This window comes from Aethalodelphis obliquidens, unplaced genomic scaffold (assembly GCF_003676395.1).
Source record: "Aethalodelphis obliquidens isolate GAN/ISIS:26980383/991018 unplaced genomic scaffold, ASM367639v1 scaffold63, whole genome shotgun sequence".
Lineage (NCBI taxonomy): Eukaryota > Metazoa > Chordata > Mammalia > Artiodactyla > Delphinidae > Aethalodelphis > Aethalodelphis obliquidens.
The window spans coordinates 2,350,728-2,369,443 of NW_020838007.1; the positions used below are offsets into that span (position 1 = coordinate 2,350,728).

At 62.3% G+C, this 18,716-nt stretch overlaps 1 protein-coding gene across 4 annotated transcripts in view; it reads right to left on the reverse strand.

Moving 5' to 3' along the window:
• Positions 1 to 18,716, reverse strand: part of ARVCF (ARVCF delta catenin family member) — a 36,257-nt gene that overhangs the window by 12,283 nt on the left and 5,258 nt on the right. For all 4 annotated transcript variants that reach the window (XM_027088458.1, XM_027088456.1, XM_027088457.1 and 1 more), the window contains exon 2: positions 6,746 to 6,973. In XM_027088458.1, coding sequence (XP_026944259.1) covers positions 6,746 to 6,973 — 228 coding nt within the window. The remainder of the gene's footprint in view (positions 1 to 6,745; positions 6,974 to 18,716) is intronic.

The following is an 18,716-nucleotide window of genomic DNA, read 5'->3' on the forward strand; positions in this document are numbered from 1 at the left end:
CCCCCTCCCCCAGAAGCAGGGCTTCGGAGGACAATATGTGATTTTATGAAAAAGAGAAACTGAGGCCTGACAGAGGAGAAAGGACTACCCAGAACTGCACAAACTGGTAACGGGGGATTTCAGGCATCCACAGGGAAGGGCTTTCAGTCACATGTCACCCCTCTGGGGCGACAGCCTTGGCTGCCGCCTTCTCAGTCCTAGAATGCAAGTAGTATGCCTGTCGGGGACCTGGCCAGGAAGGAAGGATGCTGTTCCTTGGGAAAGAGAAGTAAACTGAGGCCTGGGGTGGGGACACGCTGGTATGCGGCTGGGCAGGGTGGCCTGGCTCTTCTCTGAGGGCACTGGGGAGCTGGGGCGGTTCTGGAGCATAGGTTCAGGGACAGCATGCCCCTGCTGGGGCCTCGGCCGCCCCATCTGCACTTGGCAACTGTGGGAGCAAAAGTGTGGCTGGCAGTGAGCTCTCTGCTCAGCCGGGGAAGCGGGGGAGCAGCAAGGCCCCATGGCTACAAAGCACAGGGAACAGGGAGTGCAGGGAGCAGGACTGACAGGAGGAGGTTGTCCAGGACACTGCCAGGAGTACGAAGCCCATAGTAGGTATGCATACATTTGCATACATTCAACCCTCTCCGAGAAGAGCCACTACCCCCTGGCCAGGCTTGGGCTGCTAGAGGGTGGCACAGGGGGTGCACATCTTGGACCTCAGTGCCAGGGGGGCCTGGCTGCTGCTTCTCACTCCAGCCTGCAGACACAATGCAGAATTGGGGGGAAGAGGGGATGGGGGTCCAGGAGAGCCAGGGGCCCAACAAGGCCTGGCAACCCTGCAGCATCAGCCACCAACACCCAGCCCGGGCAGCCCGGCAGCGGGATTCCAAGGCCCCAAGAGCCCTGACTGGCAAATGACCTCAGGGAGCTAAAAATGGTGATGACTTCACCCCGGTGGGCAGGGAGGCGGGAGCGTGAGTCAGCCGGCGATCACAGGGAGGCCCGGCCCCCGTTACACACGCCTGGGCACACACATGCAGAAAGGGACCTGGACACACATGTGCACGAACACCCATGCCAGCTCCCCGGCCCAGGCACGTCAGTTCACAGGCTCTCCCGACAGCACCCAGCACCGACATCCCCTCCTGCCTTCTACCTGCGTGTCCAGACTTCCTCAACCACCTATGCAGCATCTACCATGGGAGTCTCAGAGCCGGAAGGTGGGGGATCCAAGGCCTAGGGTAGAAGGAGCCCAAGGTCGACCCCTGCCTTGGGCCTCTGAAATGTCTTTGGGGTGAGAACATGGGGTCACAGACTGACTGACCAGGACACAGTCAGCTCTCAACAGAGGTTGCTGACCAGGCTGCCTGGATCCTCGTCTGGCCTCAAGGCCCTGCTCTAGGGCCCCATGTCCCATGGCCACCTACCCAGGCTGGCCCACCTCAGGAACCCCCAGCCCTGCAGTCCCAGATTTCCCTCATACCCTAGACATGAACAACACCTGCAGCCTCCCCCACACCCCAAATTCCGCCAAGTCCTGTCAACTGCCTTACCCTCCCTCTGCCCTGGCACCATCCTTGCCTCTCTCACTGGGATGACTGTCCAGCCTCCCATCAGCTCTCCCCAGGGCCCAAATCTGTCCCATGGTCCTCCCATCCATGGTCCACTTGGTCCAGGGGCCCTGGGTCTGGACCAGCAAGGGGCTGCTGTACACTTCTGGAGTTTCCCATGAGCTCCTGTGAACTTGTGGGAGGGGCCGAGCCCAGGACTCCAAGCAGGGGCGGGAGTGACCAGTATCCCAGAAAGGTGGACCCAACCACTGCTCTCAAGAGGGTCTCCAGAGGCCCAGAGCTGGAGGGCTCTGGCCCTGTCACACACCTGGGCTCAGCTTTCTTGTATGAAAACAAGAAGGACCCGGGGTGTCCAGGCCACAGGACAGGTGGGATAGTGCCAGTCCTGACTTTGTGACCAGATCTAAGGTGTGTGAGGCTCAGAAAACTGAGACATGGGACAAGACACAGAGGGGCCACCCCTGGGCAAAAGCCCACAGCAGCCTCTGGGGGCGCATGTGGGAATGGCGGAAGGAGGGGACAGAGGAAACAAGCCAAGTCACCACTGGTGGGGAGCTGGACTGGGGTCCCAGAGGCACGGATCCACCTGCAATGTCTGCCCTTGAGAGATGAGCACCCATGGTCTGGATCACGAAGAACAAGATGTGGGGTGGTTGTCCCACCCTGTCCACAGCCCCACCAGCACACGCAAGGGATAGATTAAGGTGGGATCCCACCCCTGGCTCCCACAACCCCCTGTCGAGGCTCTCAGAGAGCACGAGACGGCTGCTGCTGGATGAATGAACCGAGGGGTGGAGGAATACCAGCCCCCCATCCAGAGCGGCCATCCTGGATGAAGTCCAGGCCAAGCCAGGCAAGCATCTCCCACCAGGGAGCAAGTCCTTTGCCATTACAGACGTCCTCTCCCTTGGTGCCCACAGTGGCGAACCCAGCCCTGGCTGACCGGGAGCTCCCCGCTCCACAGCAGCAGTCCACCTGCAAGGGCGCAGGCCCAGGATGAATGGCCAAGAGGCCAAGGGGCAGTAGGTGCCCAGCAGACTGGGGGAGCAAGCTTGTGGGCGACGGCAAGGTAGGCCATCACCCATCCTAGCTTTCCCAAGCCCAGCCCACACCCATCAGGCACACAGTGGCCCCACATTCCCCCAGCTCCCCTGAACTGGCCTCTCCATCTCTGGGGCAGGCAGGCACCTAGCTGTCCAGGTGAGCAGGTGTGTAGGAGACCTACCTCTTGCTCCTCCACTCTGCCTCAGTTTCCCCGCCTGTTAGGGGACCCCGCCCCTCTGAGCAAGAGTGCAGGCTGCCCGCGAGCCTTCCCCCATGCTGGTGCTGGGAGGAAGCCCCCCTCCGCCTCCGCACGTGGGCAGGGCAGTCCCCCAGCCCTCTCCCCACGTGCGCTGCCGCGGCAGACCCGGCTTGCATTAAAGCTCCGAAGCTCCTGCGCGGCCCCCAGAGCCGGGGCCCTGTGAATTTGGGGGAGGCCTAGTCGCGCCGCCCTCTCCAGATTCGGCCTCCCACCTGCGCAGAGGGTCTGCTCGGGAAGGCCCTGCCCACCACCCCGTCCCAGGCACCTGTCCCGGGCGCTGGCCCGGGTGCGCCCGCTCCCACCCCTCCACCCGCTCCCCGCACCCCCGGTGGCGCGCTCACTTCGCCGCCCCGCCCGGCCCCGGCCCGGGGGCGCAGACAATAGCCACCTCCGGCCGGCGGCTCCACGAACAAAAGCGGGTCCTCCCGGAGGGCCGGCGCCCCGCCCTCCGCCACCGGCCCCTGGGACAGTGCCCCCGCCCGGGACCAAGTTCCCTCCAACCTGTCTGAGTTCGGCCGGCATCAGGCCGGGCGCGGGGGACGCGAGCCGGCGGTGGCGGCGGCTGGACTGGGTTCAGCTGCGGTGCCTCGGCCGCTCAGCTCCGGTTAGGCGGACTCGCTCCCCGCGGGGCCGACCTGGCTAGGCGCGACCAGCGGCCAATCGGGAGGGGCGGGACGGTGAGGCGAGCAGCCAATCGGGAGGGGCCAAGCTGGGGCGGGGTGGATAGCAGCCAATCGGCTGGGGTCTCACCCGGGAGGGGCGGGGCGGCGGGAGGCCAATTGGGCGGGGCAAAGCCCCGCCCCAACCGGCGCGGAGCGGGTCTTGCCTGCAGCCTTGGGCCGGGGTCGCCCTCTGCCCCTGCGATCAGGTCAGTCAGGGCTTCCCCACCCCCGTACCGCGGAGGTAGCATTTTCCCGCCGAGTCCTCCTTCCCAGGCCTCGGTTTACCCCCAGTAAAAGAGCCCACAGCCCAACCCCTGCAGTTGAGGAAACAGTTCTGGCAATGCAGGGGCCAGTGTGGCTAAGGCATCCTGCAAGACCACCCTCCTGGCACAAGCTGCCCATCCCGGCTGCGACTCAGTTTCCCCTAACTGTGAAATGGTGGCCTATAAGAGTATTGACGGCGATGTCGCTCAGGTTTCCTAGATCTGGCTCCAGGCTCTTGCCAACCCTCCAGTACCTCCCCAGTAAGCGTCCCCACAGAGCTCAACCCGGGCCTGCACTGACCCACTTTCTCTTGCGTTCTCCCCATCAAGTCACAGAGGCCCAGGGGTCCCCCATCCTCTGAGAGGTGTCAGAGCAGATCAAAGGGAGGGGAGGGAGCACAACTCTTGGGTGACCCTGGGCGAAAGCTTGTGGGGCCCAGCTGGCCTCAGATCCTCTCCCTTCCATGTCTTTGACCTATTGGGAAGTGGTAGCTAGAGGGGACGGTTAATCAGGGCTTCTCCTACTATGGTGCACTCCCCACCCCCAGCAGCCTGGCATGGAGGTGCAGCCACCCTGGGGGTCTGGCTTGGCCAAAGGGAAGCGTAGACACAGGGAAGGGTCTGGGCTGGGGCCCTCTCGGGTCATACCCCGCAAACGCAAGCCAACGGCTCTCACACCAAGAACAAGAGACTTATGCTCTGGATTGAACAGAGCTGGGCCGGCCCACAAAGGTTCAGCAGGCTGGGCAAGAGAGGGGGCCTTAGCCTTGGCTTTCTGCTTCCCACCTGCTTCTCCCCAGACCCCACTCCTCTTCTAGGACACTCCATGCACATAGGCCATGCAACCAGCATGCTCAAGCACTCTGGGTGTCCACTGCATGTTCCTCTGAGTCTCAGTTTCCCTTGAGTTGTCCTTACCACTGGACCCCGTGTAACTTCCGTCCGTGGAGCTACCTGGGGCAGGAGCAGAAGACTGTACCGCTGCCCTGAGAGAACTTGGCCTGGATGCTTACATGTGAGTCATTTCTGTCTTCTCCCAAATTTCACCATCTGTTACTGCCCTAGCCTCATCCCCCTCTTGGCCCAGCCCAAAGTTGGCCAGGTCCCTAAAGGTGTCCCCCGCCTCCACACACACACACACACATTGCTTGAGGGTCAGTCCTGCTCCAGCCAGCCTGCTCCAGGTGTCTGGAGGAGGCGACCCTTTCTGCTAGAGGATGAAGGGCAGGCAGCCAGCACTGTGGAGCAGCACCCCGAGACTCTCGACTCCCCAGCCCCAGCTACCTGCCTTGCCACCAGCCTCCAAGCTGCACAGATCCAGGCTCTGACACCGAGGACCAGGTCCAGGCAGCCGTGGCTCACAGGTGGGTCACTAGGCACCTCCTGCTGAGATGGGTCTGGGAAGCAGGTTTGGCATGGAGGCTGCCAGGCCTGGCCCGCTGGATGTGGCTGCCTCCCCATCAGCCCCGCTAGTCCAGCCACAGCCCTGGGAACACACTCTCTCTGATCTCAGCCTGAGAAACCATCTCCTCCCAAGAGAGAAAACCAAGGGCAGGTCTTGGAGGGCCTTGGGTGGGGAGGGGTAGTGGGCGAGGAAGGTGGTGGCCTGATCTTCAGGCTGCAGCCCTCAGGAGGCCAGGGCAGCTCCAGGCTATGGGAATGTCTTCCCACAGGGGCGTTGACCCTCAGCAGCACCCTCTGGGCTGGAAGCCAGAGCCCTTTCCGGCCTGGGAGGGCTGGAAAGAGGGCCTGGAGCCTAAAGAGTGGCCTTGGGGTCATGGGCTGCCACTGTCCCTGTGTGGCTCAGCGGGCTGTTCTGCTCCCCAAATTTGGGGGTACAGGCCTCACCCTTTGGAGTGCCTGGGGTCCAGGGGGCCACAGGGGTGGCCCTCATACGTAGCCCCACCTGGCCTCAGTTCCAGCCTCCCATGAACTGGCTGTGCGGCCACGTCAGCACCAGCTGGCTTGGAAAGACAGCTACCCAGTGTGTATGGGCCCACTGAAGATGCGCCTTCAGCTCTGACTGTGGACCATGCTGGGCCATGCGTATGGATCACCCACTGGTAGATGAGGACATCAAGGCTTGGGGGCAGTTACTGGCCAGGTCCCCCAGCTTGACACAGACCACTGCTTCTGAGCCCCAAACGCCCAGGCTAGATGAAGCTAGCGCACTGGGCCAGTCTCCACCAAGACCCGTAACCCCCTCCTTTTCTCTCCAGCCACAGAGGTCCAGGCCGCCCCAAGCCGCCAGCACATATGTGCCGGGGCCCCACAGCCAGCAGCCCGTCCGGCTCCCTGGAGCTCTGCCCGTGCCCTGCCCTGCATCTCAGTCAATCACAGGAACTGCAACAATCAGCAAACTCCCTCCTCCCCCACCAGCACCCCAGGAGCCAGGCGCTATTGCCCCATCTGAAGGTTCGGTACTGGGGCACAGCTCGTGTCGGGAGGACCCCACGAGGCCTCCTGACCTCACTGTACATCCCAACTTCAGAGTTCTCAGGGCCTGGCCAAGAGCAGACTGGGCTCTACACCTCCTGGGGCTGAGCAGGGGCAATGGCCAGTCACCTGCTGGGCTGCAGGCAGAGCCTCAGCCCTGCTCAAGCCTCCCCCAGGGCTGACCCACTGACTGATGCAGGCAACGAAGGCAGAGAGACTCCATGGAAGCAAAACCCTCAGTGTCACCAGGCTGACTGCTGAGCCGCCCAGAACAGACCCTGCCCAGCTGTCTGGGCCCTGAGGGCTCACACAAGTGGAAAGTGCTGTTCTGAGGGTTGGGCTGTGTTCTGCCCATTTGTCACATGATGCCCTGCATACCCAAGGGGGTTGGAATCCCACTTTCTTTCCCTCCCCAGAGGCCCCAGGTCGTGCAATAAGCCACTGCATGCTGGCTTGTGGTCCACCTAGGCCCCTTGATTTTTTCCCCACTTGGCCATTTTCACCCTTCCTGAGTCCCTGGGCTGTTACCTGCAGGACAAGCTGTTGCCAGGCCATCGACAAGGGCTGCCCACTGCCCACACCACTGCTGCCCATGCCAGGCTGCTGGGCACGCTCCAGCTGCAGGGCAACATGGCGCCGTTCCTGCTCCAATGCCCGTGTCAGCCGCTCGAAGCGGGCCTCCTGCTCCTTCACTGAGGCCAGGATGCTGGCAGCCGAGTGCACGTTGCAGTCCTCCATGACCAGGATGCTGGCTGACTGCAGGCAAAGCAGAGCAAGTCAGGGTGGGGCCAGGGCGGGGGACTGGAGAGGCCGTCGTGGGCCCCCTGCCCACCCCACTCACAGATCACATGACTCACTCCCAGACCACAGCATCCAGCTCTCTGGAGAGAAGCCACATTGATTAAATTCTAAATTAAAAGCCATTAATCCAAGGCTGGCCGGAAGCAGCCGGCTCCCTCCCTGTGGTGTGTGGGGCTCTGACCCGGGCTCCCTGCTTCCTGCCAGGCCCAGCAGAACCTCGGACCATGGGTGTCCCAGAGCCTGCTGGGGAGGGAAGGGAAGGGGAGGGAAGGGAAGGAAAGAAAGAGCTGGTGTGACCAGCTCTCAGACCTCCCAGGCCCTCTGCTGTCCAAAGCACATGCCAGTTCACCCCACCCTCATGGCACCAGCACAGGCCCATCTCACTGAGGTGGGCGCTGGGGCCCAGAGAGGGTGGGGGACCTGTCTGTAGCCACACAACTCGCACGGCAGAGCTGGCACACTAGTTGGCAGGGAGTGAGAAGTTGCTCCGCAGCCACTGGGTGCCTGGCCACCTAGGCAGGTGCGGGGATGACGCGGGCCTGCAGACCAGTGGTCCCACCTCCACTCCCAGCCACGCTGGGAGCAAGGGCGGTGTCTACCCCATGCATACAGCCTGGCTGAGATTCCGTGTCCAGAAGTGGCCCATGTGCCTGACGCCTGACCCCAAAGGAGGCTGAGGGCAGGGGCCTGGGTGCCTGAGGCCCAGCGTCTGGAGAGAGTCAGGCCTGCCCGGGCCCCAGCCCAGCGCTGCCCCTGTGGGCCCCCGGGGAGCGGGTGGGGGCAGTGGGAGCTTGGCAGCTGCAAAGACGAGCCAGAGCCAGCGCTTTTCCTTACCAGTTGCTCCCTGGCTGACCAGCATGTTTGCTTTTTGTGGGCAAAGAGCAGCAGAAGTATGTGTGCTCAGACCCAGGCTCTTGGCACGGCAGCGGGTAGGGCGCAGGCCACGCGGGGGCTCCATGTGCAGCACAAAGCCTGACCCAGGCCAGCCCGCCAAGGCCATACCAACATGGGGCCTGGGCATGGCTGGCAGTACCCCTGAAGGGTCAGCTCTGCTGCTCATGGGCCCCCGGGGAACCGGCTGCAAGGACAGAGCCCTGGAAAGGAAGGGTCAGCGCAGGGCTTGGCCATACCAGTGCCAGCTGGGCCAGGGGTGCGGCTGCACTTCAAGGTGAAAGGACAGCACAGAGACTCCCTCAGCACCCGCAACAGCTGGGGAAATCAAGGCCCATCGAGGGAAGAGACCAGCGTGGGTCCAGGGCTGGGCTCCACTTCCCCAGCACCTGTCACACAAATGAAACAGCAACGAACTGAATTCCTGCTGGGAGAGGTGGTGGTCAGCATGGCGGTGGTGGGCTGGCTGCAGACCCACGTGCTAACATGGAAGGCAAAATATGCATGAATTTTTAAGATGGACCATGAGACTTCAAAGATGCTTTACCCAGCTGATCCTGGGTAGAGGTCGGCTCCAGACTTGCTTCCTCTGCTGTCCCGGGAGGCCTGGGGGCCGCCAGGGAAGTGCCATGTGCGGGACCTCAATGACCCTCACTCTCCTCTCTGGCCAATGCCTTCCCAGCCTCTGTTCCCCTGCGAGGGCCCCACACTGCCTGCTGGGCAGGCCCCTCCCGCCCCTGCCCAGACCAAGCCACCAGCTTCCTGAGTCCTCGGTGGAGGCCGCTCCTCACCACGCTTGCCCGTCACCCATGGGGTGGATTTAGGAAGAGGACAGGGACACATGTGCCATGCAGACACAGGCAGCCTGTCCTGGGGCACGTGTCCAGGCCTAGGCACCCCAGGAGTGGCCCCAGGTGGGTGGATGTTGGGTGGATGGAGGGATAGAAGGGCAGGAGACCGGGTGGAAAGGGATACAGATGAACAGTGAGGGGACGTATGGAGGCTGCCAGGAGGGGGCTGCACGGGAGGGTGTGTGGGTACGGAGGCAGCAGGGTGGGGGGAGAATGGGAGGCGGGCAGGAGGAATGAGTGGACGGGTAGTTGGGTGGATGAATGGGTAAGCAAGGGTGAGGCTGAGAAACACTCCTGGGAAGGGGCCCCCAAACCCGCTGGGGCACCACTGTGACCAGCGCCCGCTCCCCCATGAGGGTGCAGGCACACGGAGGAACTGAGGAGATGCCCACCCTCCCCCGAAACCATGCCCACACTCAGCGTCTTCCTGCTAAATCAGCCGCTCCTCCTCAGAAGGAGTCCAGCCAAACCCTGCTCCAGAAGTTATGGGGACAGAGTCCAATCTGGGTTGAGGAATTAGAGGAATTTCCTACGGGTCAGGCTGGCAGGAGGCCTGGGCTCCAGTGCTGACCCCTCGCCGGCCATTTGTTGGTACACTGCCCACTGCCCCAACCTTCACAAGGGGAGGGAGGGGACTGGCTACGGGTGGAGCCTCCTTTCACACTCCTGGCCCCACCCACTTGATGGGGAGGAAAGTAGGCAGCAGGGGTGCTGAAGGCCACCCACCTGGGAATGCACGGTGTCCCCCCCATGCTCCCAGCACTGTTCAGGCCTTGCAAGTGCCCATCTTTACCCTACCGCCCCTGCTGTGGTTGGATGGTGCCCACAGCCACGGGGACAGCTTCTGGCCAAGCCCACGAGGACGGGCACTGTGCCACGGCCAGGACCACAGGGTCACCCGTAGTTGGTGTAATGCGGGGGTCGCAGGGTGGGGGGGGGGGCTTGGATGGGAAGAGTCCGTTCTTGACCTTAAAGCAGTGGAAGGAACTGCCAAGGAAAAAGGACCAGCTTGCCTTTGTGAGAATGAAACATTTCTAAACATCCAGAAAGAGTGCCACGTGCTGTGGTTGTGGCTTGCTTTTCAAGTGTAGCGAGCGTTTCAGACAGACAACAAGTGGGACTGTACATGTAGACACGGCTCCACTGCTGCGGAAGATGCGTGGGCACGTGGGGACACGTCACACTACTCTCCACTGTTGTGTTTGCAATTTTCCATGATGTGGGAAGTAGGAGAAAACGACAAAGAAAACGAAAATACTGTCAATGTACTGGGATCGTCTTCACAACATCCAGTAGAAAAGTGATATCCTTCATCTATACGGTGATTATATAAGTCAGTAGGAAAAACCGAACCCCAACTTGAGGTGGGAAAAGGTCATCAAAAAGGCATGTGGCCCAGAGATGAGGTGCGAAGGATGAGTGTGGAAATGGTCACGCGCGCGCGCGCGCACACACACACATATACACACGCACTGGAAAGAGGGCGTGTTGGCTGCAGCGGTGCTCTGGGTGGAGGGCTCCTGGCCCACAGGTTGCAGCAGGTCCGAAGTTCTGCACGTACCCATGTTCTAAGAGCTACTGCCTTCGCAGAGAGGCAAGTAAGAAATGGGAAAGCAGGTGCCCCTCCCCCACCCCAGCAGGCCAGGCAAGTGAGCGTGAGGCCAGGGAACTCTCCCCAGGGGCTTGGGCGTTGCCGCCCGCCACCTGAGGGAAGCAGCTAGGTTTTCAGGGAGCTGGGAGAACTGTAACAGAATTCAGCCTGGAAACTGGGTTTCCCTAGCAGAGGAGGTGACCCTATCGCCACCTGGACCCGATACCATGGAGGTGGGAGGTGGACAGAGATGGCCCCTCAGTGACCTCCTCCTGCCCCCAAACCGTCCCTGTGGACACCCAGCAGCACCCACTGACCACACAGAGTACAACTACTCTGTGCAGGGGGAACGGTCTGGGCGGTTCTTCCCATGGGGCTCTTGCCCTGCACTGATGGAGCGCCCTGGGCTAAGGGAGAGCCAGGTCCCTGGCAGCACTGGTCAGCCCCAGGGCAGGAGCCGCTGGACTGGTGGTCCAGGAGGACCAGGGGCTATGGGGAGGCTGATGCAGGAGGCTCGGAGCCAGGTCAAGGCAGGGACACTTCTGGGAGCCCACGGAGCCCGAAGTCTTGGGAGCTAAGGGCCTGGGGCCGGGCCCAGGGCCAGGGCTGGGAAACGGCCAGGTAACTACAGGCTGGACATGGCAGAGGAGGCCTCGCCCTGGCAGGAGGGTGGGCCAGGTGTAGGTGAGCATCCAGCTGCTGCCCCTCCTCAGTGGGGGGGTTGAGCCACAGGGAGCCCCCACCAGAGGCCCCCAAAGGGTCTCAGGCTGAGATTCCTGCCAGGGCAGGTCACAGACACTTGCTCCAAGTCTCCGGGTTCCCTGCCTCTCTGGGTGGACCTGTGGGATGGCAATGGACAGCAGTCCCCCAGCCCTAGGCTGCCCCTCCTGCACCTGACCCAGATTCCAGCTGCAGCTGCAGCCAGAGGGCAATGCCTGACAGGCTCCAAGTGTGGGGTCTGGGCAGCGAGGACCCACCTCCTCCACAGTCTCTACAGCAGCAGCCAGGCCAGGGGCACCCCAAGGGCAGGGCAGGGAGGGCTGGGGCTGGTGGTCCCTCTGCCTACACCAGCAGCCTACCCACTCCAGCCTGGCCACAATAGGGGAGCCCGGGCATAAGGCTGGGGAACCCCAAGGTGCCCCACTGTGTGGGGTGGGCTGGCCTGTTGCCTCCATACCTCCCCCTAGGGTCCCTTTGGGAGGTGGCTCCCCCAACCCCCCATTCCATCTCAGGGAGAGCAGAGCAGCGAGGGGGCAGTTCTGAGGGCCCGGGCTCAGAGCCCCACCCCACCGTGCTCTGGGGTGGGCACAGGAGCCAAGGCGTTCCTGAGGCGGAGCCTGAGGCTCACAGCCAGGCTGGGACCAAACCCGACGGATCCAACTGGCACTGGGGCCTGGGAGCCCAGCTCCTACCCAGGGGCCAAGGGGTCCATGAGACCCCGAGGACCACCCCCCCACCGAAGGCACAGGTGGAGCAGCTGTCCGGTCAGGCTGAGGGCCGGTGGCCTGTGTGCACCAGTGCCGTCTGCCTGGAACACCCTTTCTCCCTCAAGACGCTGGACCCCTTCTTCCCAGGCCCCCTCTGTCACCATGGTAACACCCAAGCTTCTCTGAGGGACAGAGCCTCTTTGTGGTGGCACAAAGCCCCTTTGAGGGGCAGTGGGGGTTCAGCCCCTGGGAGCCTGTGGCCAGTAAGTCTCTGGGGGGCAAGACGTGGCTCGTCAGCCCAGCCCCCACCAAGGTTGCAGAGCCAAGATGAAGCAGGAGAGCCTGGTGGTTAGGGGCTGAGACACCCACCCCAGCACCACCTGCCCAGCTGCCCACGGAAGGGTCTCTGGGATGAGCCCCAGGGCCCCAGGAGAGGCTCTCTGTGGGGGTCTGAGGACTTCCCACGGCCTTTCCGCCATTTGACAAGAAACATGCTCTCCCTGGATAAGTGGAAGAGGCACTGGCAGTGGGGAAACTCCCTGCCAGACGGGAAACCAGACTCAGGACTGGGTGGGAAGCAGGCACAGGGAGCCCTCAGGAGGCAAGCGGGTCAGATGGCGCGGCCTGGCATCAGGCCTGCTGAGGGGCTGCCCATGTATCCGGGCCTGCCTTGCCCTGCTGCAGGGCCCCCCATCTTCGCCTGCCTGCCCTGGGGGAAAACAGCCAGCCAGCTGGGTGGCCTGGGGTAGCCTTGCTGCAGCCAGGACCTCAGGACAGGTTTGGGCAAGAAGGAACCTCGCTGTGGCTGGGCTCACTCCAGGGGTTGGGAGATGGGACCCTGAGGGCAATGTGGGTCCAGGGCACAGTGACAGGGACCGAACGCAGAGCTCCCTGCCCCCACTGCAGAGTGTTGCCCTATCTGTGCCCCGGCCCCGCAGTCAGGGAGGCTCACCGCAGCCATGGAGCCCCTCCCCGTCCCAGTCTGCGGGCCCATGCCACCCTGGCCACTGCTGACCAGGCACGTTGCAGTGCCCTCACATGCTGGGCGCCCTGCCGGGCAGCCCTCCCCAAGTGACCTCAATGTGACCCACTGCGGCTTTGCTAACTAAGCCCCCAGGCTGGGGGTCATAGCCCCCGGGTGGCAGCACGAGGCACAGCAGGCCCCAGGAGAGATCTGCCTCTTTGTGGGCAGATCCACGCAGGGCCCGGGGGTGGGGGGCTGCCAAGGGGCCAACCCTGACATGGCAGTGCCCCTCGTGGTCAGCAGATGAGATACCCCTGCACCCCACGGAGGCCCCGTCTCACGCCCCCACACCCCGCCCGCCTGCCTCCCCGCCAGCATTCCTGCAAGCTGCTGACACTTCTGGGCACTGGGACGGGCCTGCACAGACTATCGTCAGCAATACCAGGTCCACCTCCCCACAGAGCCCAGCCTGGGCCTTCGCCATCCAGGAAGATGGGGCCTGGGGCTCAGCTTCCAGAAGGAGGTTCCCTGGGAAGTGTGAGAGTGAGAAACTGGTCCCTTGTTCCCTCATCGGGAGCAACACCGGGGTCCAGCAGGGAGACTCCAGGCCCTGCAGGCACAGTACCCACAGCCCAGGGGGTGACAGGTGTCAGGAAGACCCTCCAGCTGCCAAGGGTAGAGGCAGGGCAGCTGTGGCCACCTGGCCCTGGATGGATCAAAGGGGAGTGCAGGGAAGAGACCAGAGCATGCCCTGTGGAGGGAGGTTCCATCGTTGCTCCTGAGCCACAGCATCAAAGAGCCAGGTCCCCTCTGGTCTGCCCTTGCCCAGGGTCCTGTGTGGCCTCCAGCACTGGCTCCTCCCAGGGCCCCTGGGAACTCCCATTCTCTCCCAGAAGCTGAGCTGGATGCCAGTCTCTCTGCTCCAGAACCCCTCACCTGCCTGGGAGCCAACTCAGTGCTCCTGAAGCCCGGGAGTGCCCATGGCACACAGGTCCAGACACCACCAGCCTCCATCAGACAGCAAAGTCCTGCCTTTTATATGCAAATGATGACCCAGTGGAACTGGGCAGGGGGCTTCACCCCACCCCTACCCAGTGCAGACTCTGGGCCCCACAGTGTCCCTGCCTGGCTCCCCACCCCCCCACACCACATACCATGACAGCCTGCTGGGAATCGGACTTGTCTGTGTGCCCTGCCCCCCGCCAGGACGCAGAACACTGCAACTGGTATGCTGACAATTTGGGGACCTCCTTAAATCCACCCGCAGGCTCACGCATGCAGCCACCCACAAAGTCATGCACACACACCCCCAGAGGCACCCAGGCTGCCCTGTGGGGCCTCACCTGCCCCAGAAAATGGATGGTAGGTGACCTGACACTCCTGACAGGTCCTTGTGCTGGGGGAGGTAGGACTCAGGCTCCTGGGGGTCAGCGTTCTGGGCAGACTGCATTCCTGTCCTGAACACCTGGCAAGGCTGCCCCCGCCAAGACCTGTGAGGCCGGGCCTGCCCTGGCTCCACAGCCTGAAGGTGCCCAGCCTCAGTCCACACCAAAGTGTCTCTGTGACAGGAGTGGGGACCACGGCCGGGCCAGGACCCTGGACAGAAACGCCGAGGCTGCACAGACCTGCCCCAGCCCCCAGGGCCCAGGGCAGACCCTGCTGCCCCCCGGGGACCCAGGAGAGCTGCCGTTTACCACCACAAACATCAGGGAACAGCAGATGTGCCCTCAAAAGGTTAAAGATGGCCTTGAACTGATGAGCTGGGAACAAACTATAAGGAGAAGGACCGATCATGGGTGATGAGGATCCTGTGGGGATTTGAAGAAAAACATGGCGGAAGCTAAACAGCAGCCGGGACGCTGTCCCCAGGCTGCAGGATGCAAACCCAAGGCAGACCTGCCAAACGGGCAGAAAAGGACACAAAGGTGTCAAGAGGGAAGACAGGAATGGTGGAAAATGGATCCTGGGAACAAATTCCCCTGGCACAGGAGGTCCCCGAGGGACCCCACAAATGGCCAGGAGCCACCCCCAACAGAGGCCTCCAGCAGGGCTGTCAGGGTCGGGTTGGGGTCTGAGCTTTCTGCCCAGAAAGAAGCTGAGCAGACTGCAGTCATGTCAACCCTAGCCTTTACGACTCGCTCTCCCTGGGCTCTGTGCCCCAGCCTACAGGCTGCTGTCCCTCCACAGGGCAGGAAGGAGGCCGCCTGGCCTGGCCCGCACCGGACACACCCAAGGCGGCACTGAGGAGGGTCCACGCTGCCACCAAGCTGCCCACATCCCAGAGGGGCTGGACGTTATCCATGCACAGATGTCAGCTGCAGGACCCTGCTGCCCAGCTATCGTCTCTTGTTTGCAGAAGCTCTTCTACAGCGAGGACCAGCTGACAGCTTTGTTAACAGGGTGCTTCCCTTTCTTCCTTAACTTGGGATCTTGAAAGAGTAAACCCAGCTCTGTACTTCCTTAAGGAAACATCGTGCAAAGTTCCCGGGCTGTCAGAGACGATTTGCCACCCCAGGCCTCAGTGTTCCCATCTGCACACTCGGTGTCCCGCAGGCACTGCGGCCCAGGGCTCATGGGTGCAGGTGTCACAGGGCACCAGCCTCTCCCTGCAGGGCACAGAGCAAAGGCCCCGGAGGACTGGCTGGCAGCCCGCTCGAAGCCTCGTTATCTTGCAAAATGCAGAGAGCAGCAAGTACATTCAGACGAATGAATGGCCTAATTAGGATTTCACGGAGAGTGAAAATATTTTGAAAAGAAAAAGTTTAACTAAAGGCATATTTGAAATACCAAACTCATCAATTGCAAACGACAACCTGGCAAGATGTGCCAGGGGGGCGGGGTGTCTCCTTCTCCCCACCTGACAATGGGCAGCCTTCCCTGTGGGCGAAAGAAACTGGGCCTCAGCCTACCCAAATCAGAGCTGCAGGGGGGTGTCCCCACAGAACAAGACCTAACTCAGGGTGGAACTGACGACTCTGGGTGCCCCGGTGGAAGGTCACGCAGGGACGGAGACGGACGCCCAGGGCCTGGGGAAGAAAGGCCCCTCAGCGGCCTGACAGTCCAGTCCAGGCAGCAGAACAAAGCACAGCAAGCCAGGGAACAGCCAGAAGCTGACTGTGGCTGGCGTGGCAGGGAGAGGCCCCAGGGGTGATCTGAGGGGCAGGGGTTGCTCCAAGAGCCACTAGGCCAGTGGCCACCTCAGGCTTGCACAGACCACCCAGCACGGCTGGCGTGGCACTGTCCCTCCTGGTGGCCTGGGCCCCGCAGCGCAGTCACACCACCAGCCGGGAGGCACCCTGAGCAAGGAATGGCACAGCCAGAAGCTGGCATGGCTCTCGCACAATAACACAGCGGCCAGCGCGAAGTGCCACCTGTGCGAGCCCCAGAGGGCGAGCAGAGCCAGGTCTGAACCCAAGTTCCGCCTCGTAGAATGTTATTCCTGAGAAGCATGTGCTCCAGAGTGGGAAGGGGCTGGGGGTGTCCCTGGGGCCGTGGTCTTCACTCCTGACTCTCATGTTGAGCCCCCCCACCCGGGGAATGACCCACGAGTCCAATCACAGAGACCCCTGGATGCCTGGCTGAGAGCCACCCACAGGCGAGGGCCAGCACCTCGCTCTCTGGCAACGCAGGCAAGATGCTTGCGAGGCAGGTGGACCGGCCGACCCAACCCGAACTGAGACACAAACAGGCATGCGTGTGCCTGGCCCAGTGGTGCTGCCACTGGAGGCCCCGGGGGTGCCAAGCCCGTGACCCTAGAGGAAGAGGCCCGTTCACCCCCCACAGCATGACAAAGCCACTAGGGCATGGGACAGCCCATGCCCTCCCAGCCACAGGGAGTCACACATTCACAGGCCAGATGCTGCAAAGGGGCCCAGATCACTGTGGGGGCTTCTGAGGGGCCTTCCCACAGCAGGGACCTGTTCTCAGTAACCAAGGAGGCTCAGGGGGGCTGGAGACCTGGGGAAACCAGAGCGGGATGCACACGCGCACAGGCCAGCACACCAGGGGTCCCGGGGAGGAGGCCCCGACTGTGTGGACCAACTTGCATCTGCAGGGCAAGCGCGAGGCCACCCGTGACTTTTCAGAACAGAGACTGGTCAAGGGGAGGCCCCGACCTGATCTTCTAACAGGGCCACAGGCACCTCGAACCTGAGGATGCGGTATGTCACATTTATAGTTCCTGGTGATAGAAAACATCAGTCAAGAAACTGTTCAGATACAACCATATCAACACAGTTCAGCCCTTGCCTCACATTTATGTCACAGTAAATTCTAGACGGATGAAATCTCAAGTGTAGACGCTGACCTGGAAACACCGACAGGAGAAGACAGATGTGTGTTTATCTGGCCACGTGCTAGACAATGCATGGAACAACAGAAGGATTGAAGGAGGAAGAATTCCACAGATTCCACCAAAACGTGAAAACTCTGAACAATTTTTGAACACGAAAGCCATCATAAGCAAAAATTAAAAGGCTGAAGAAAGACGGATGAAGGCAGGACCCACTCTGTGCGCAACTGCGACCCCAAGAGGCCCCACAGGGGCCGCGGCCACAGAGGTCCAGCCTCCCTCAGCCCGGGTGAGGCTGGTGGAACCAGTGCCCGCGAGGCTGTGCCTAAGTGCCTGCGGCAGACACGAAGAGTCCGTTACCAGACTCGAGAAGCGCAGGAGATGGGGTAACAGGAAGAGACAGAGAGAGAGGGACAGAGAGAAACAGGGAGAAAACAAGGAGCACGAGGGAGGAGGGAGAAACAGGGACAGGAAAAGAGCAGCAAGGGCAGGCACAGCAGGCGAGGTGGTGGGCAGCCTCCCACAGACCTCATTACCTGCCATTTGGTGTCTGGTTGGCCTGCCAATCTGAGGCACGGTGGTCCATCAGAAGCTTAGGGGGGTGGGGGCAAGCACCTACCACCCTAAGCCCCAGATGCCATGCCACCTGTGCCACCAGCAACACCACGTCCCAAGGCCTGGTGCTCTGGCCCAGCAAGCCCTGGACACAGGCTGAGCCTCTTCATCCCAATCCACAAGGCCCCATGTGGCCCAGCAGTCTGGCCACTGAGATGCTTGGCCAGACCTTGGTCCTCCCACCTGCCTGGCTGGCAGGTTGCCACACCTGAGGTCCTGTGGAACACAAGAGGAAGGAGCAGGTCCCCTGCCCTCTCCTGTCTTACAGCCCTCAGCACAGGACACTCAGGCGTCTGGAGGCTCCTGAGTCTGTAGCCACTGCCTTCTCACCACCACCCAAGTAAGGTGCTGGCTGGGCCAGGCCATCCGCGCTGGACACCCAGGGACACTGAGAATCCACAGGCTGGGTGGGCTGAGCCTCCCACGGAGACGGGGCTGGGCGGGGCAGGGGCAGAGGGCCGGGCTGGGGCCTGGGCTCCCGCACTGGGGCAGCACAAGTGGCCACCACACTCTGCAAATCAGGCAACACAGCAAACTGACAGAGTGGTACCAGCAGGGCTCACTTCCCACCACACAGGGTCCTGGGGGCCACAGGGACCACTCAGCCTCCGTCCCTCCTATACTTCCTGGGCACCATGCCTCGTGCCCCTGGAGCTGTGATGAGCAGAGAAGCCCACGCAGCTGGGCCAGCACCAGCGCCCTCGCCATGATCACAGCAGTCACGGCCCCTCCCCACTCCAACGGTGGCCCAGGGTGGCTGTGTGTGCCAGAGGCCATCTGGCCCTTTCAGACAAAGCCTCCTCCCGGCCTCAGTGCCCTCCTCTAGGAGCCGCAGCATGTGGGCCCATTGCCTGTCCTGCCTGGCAGCTCAAACCTCCCTGGTGCAGCAGGGACTACCCCGAGCCGGGAGCGAATCTGACGGCCTGTGCGACACCAGACACTGCCGTGCCAGGCATCCAAGTCAAGGAGGGTGTGGACCAGTCCAGCTAATGTCCTGGTGGGCTGTCCCCAGTGCACGCTTGTCCATCAAGCCAGACGTCCCTCAAGCCGGTATTTGTGGTCCATACC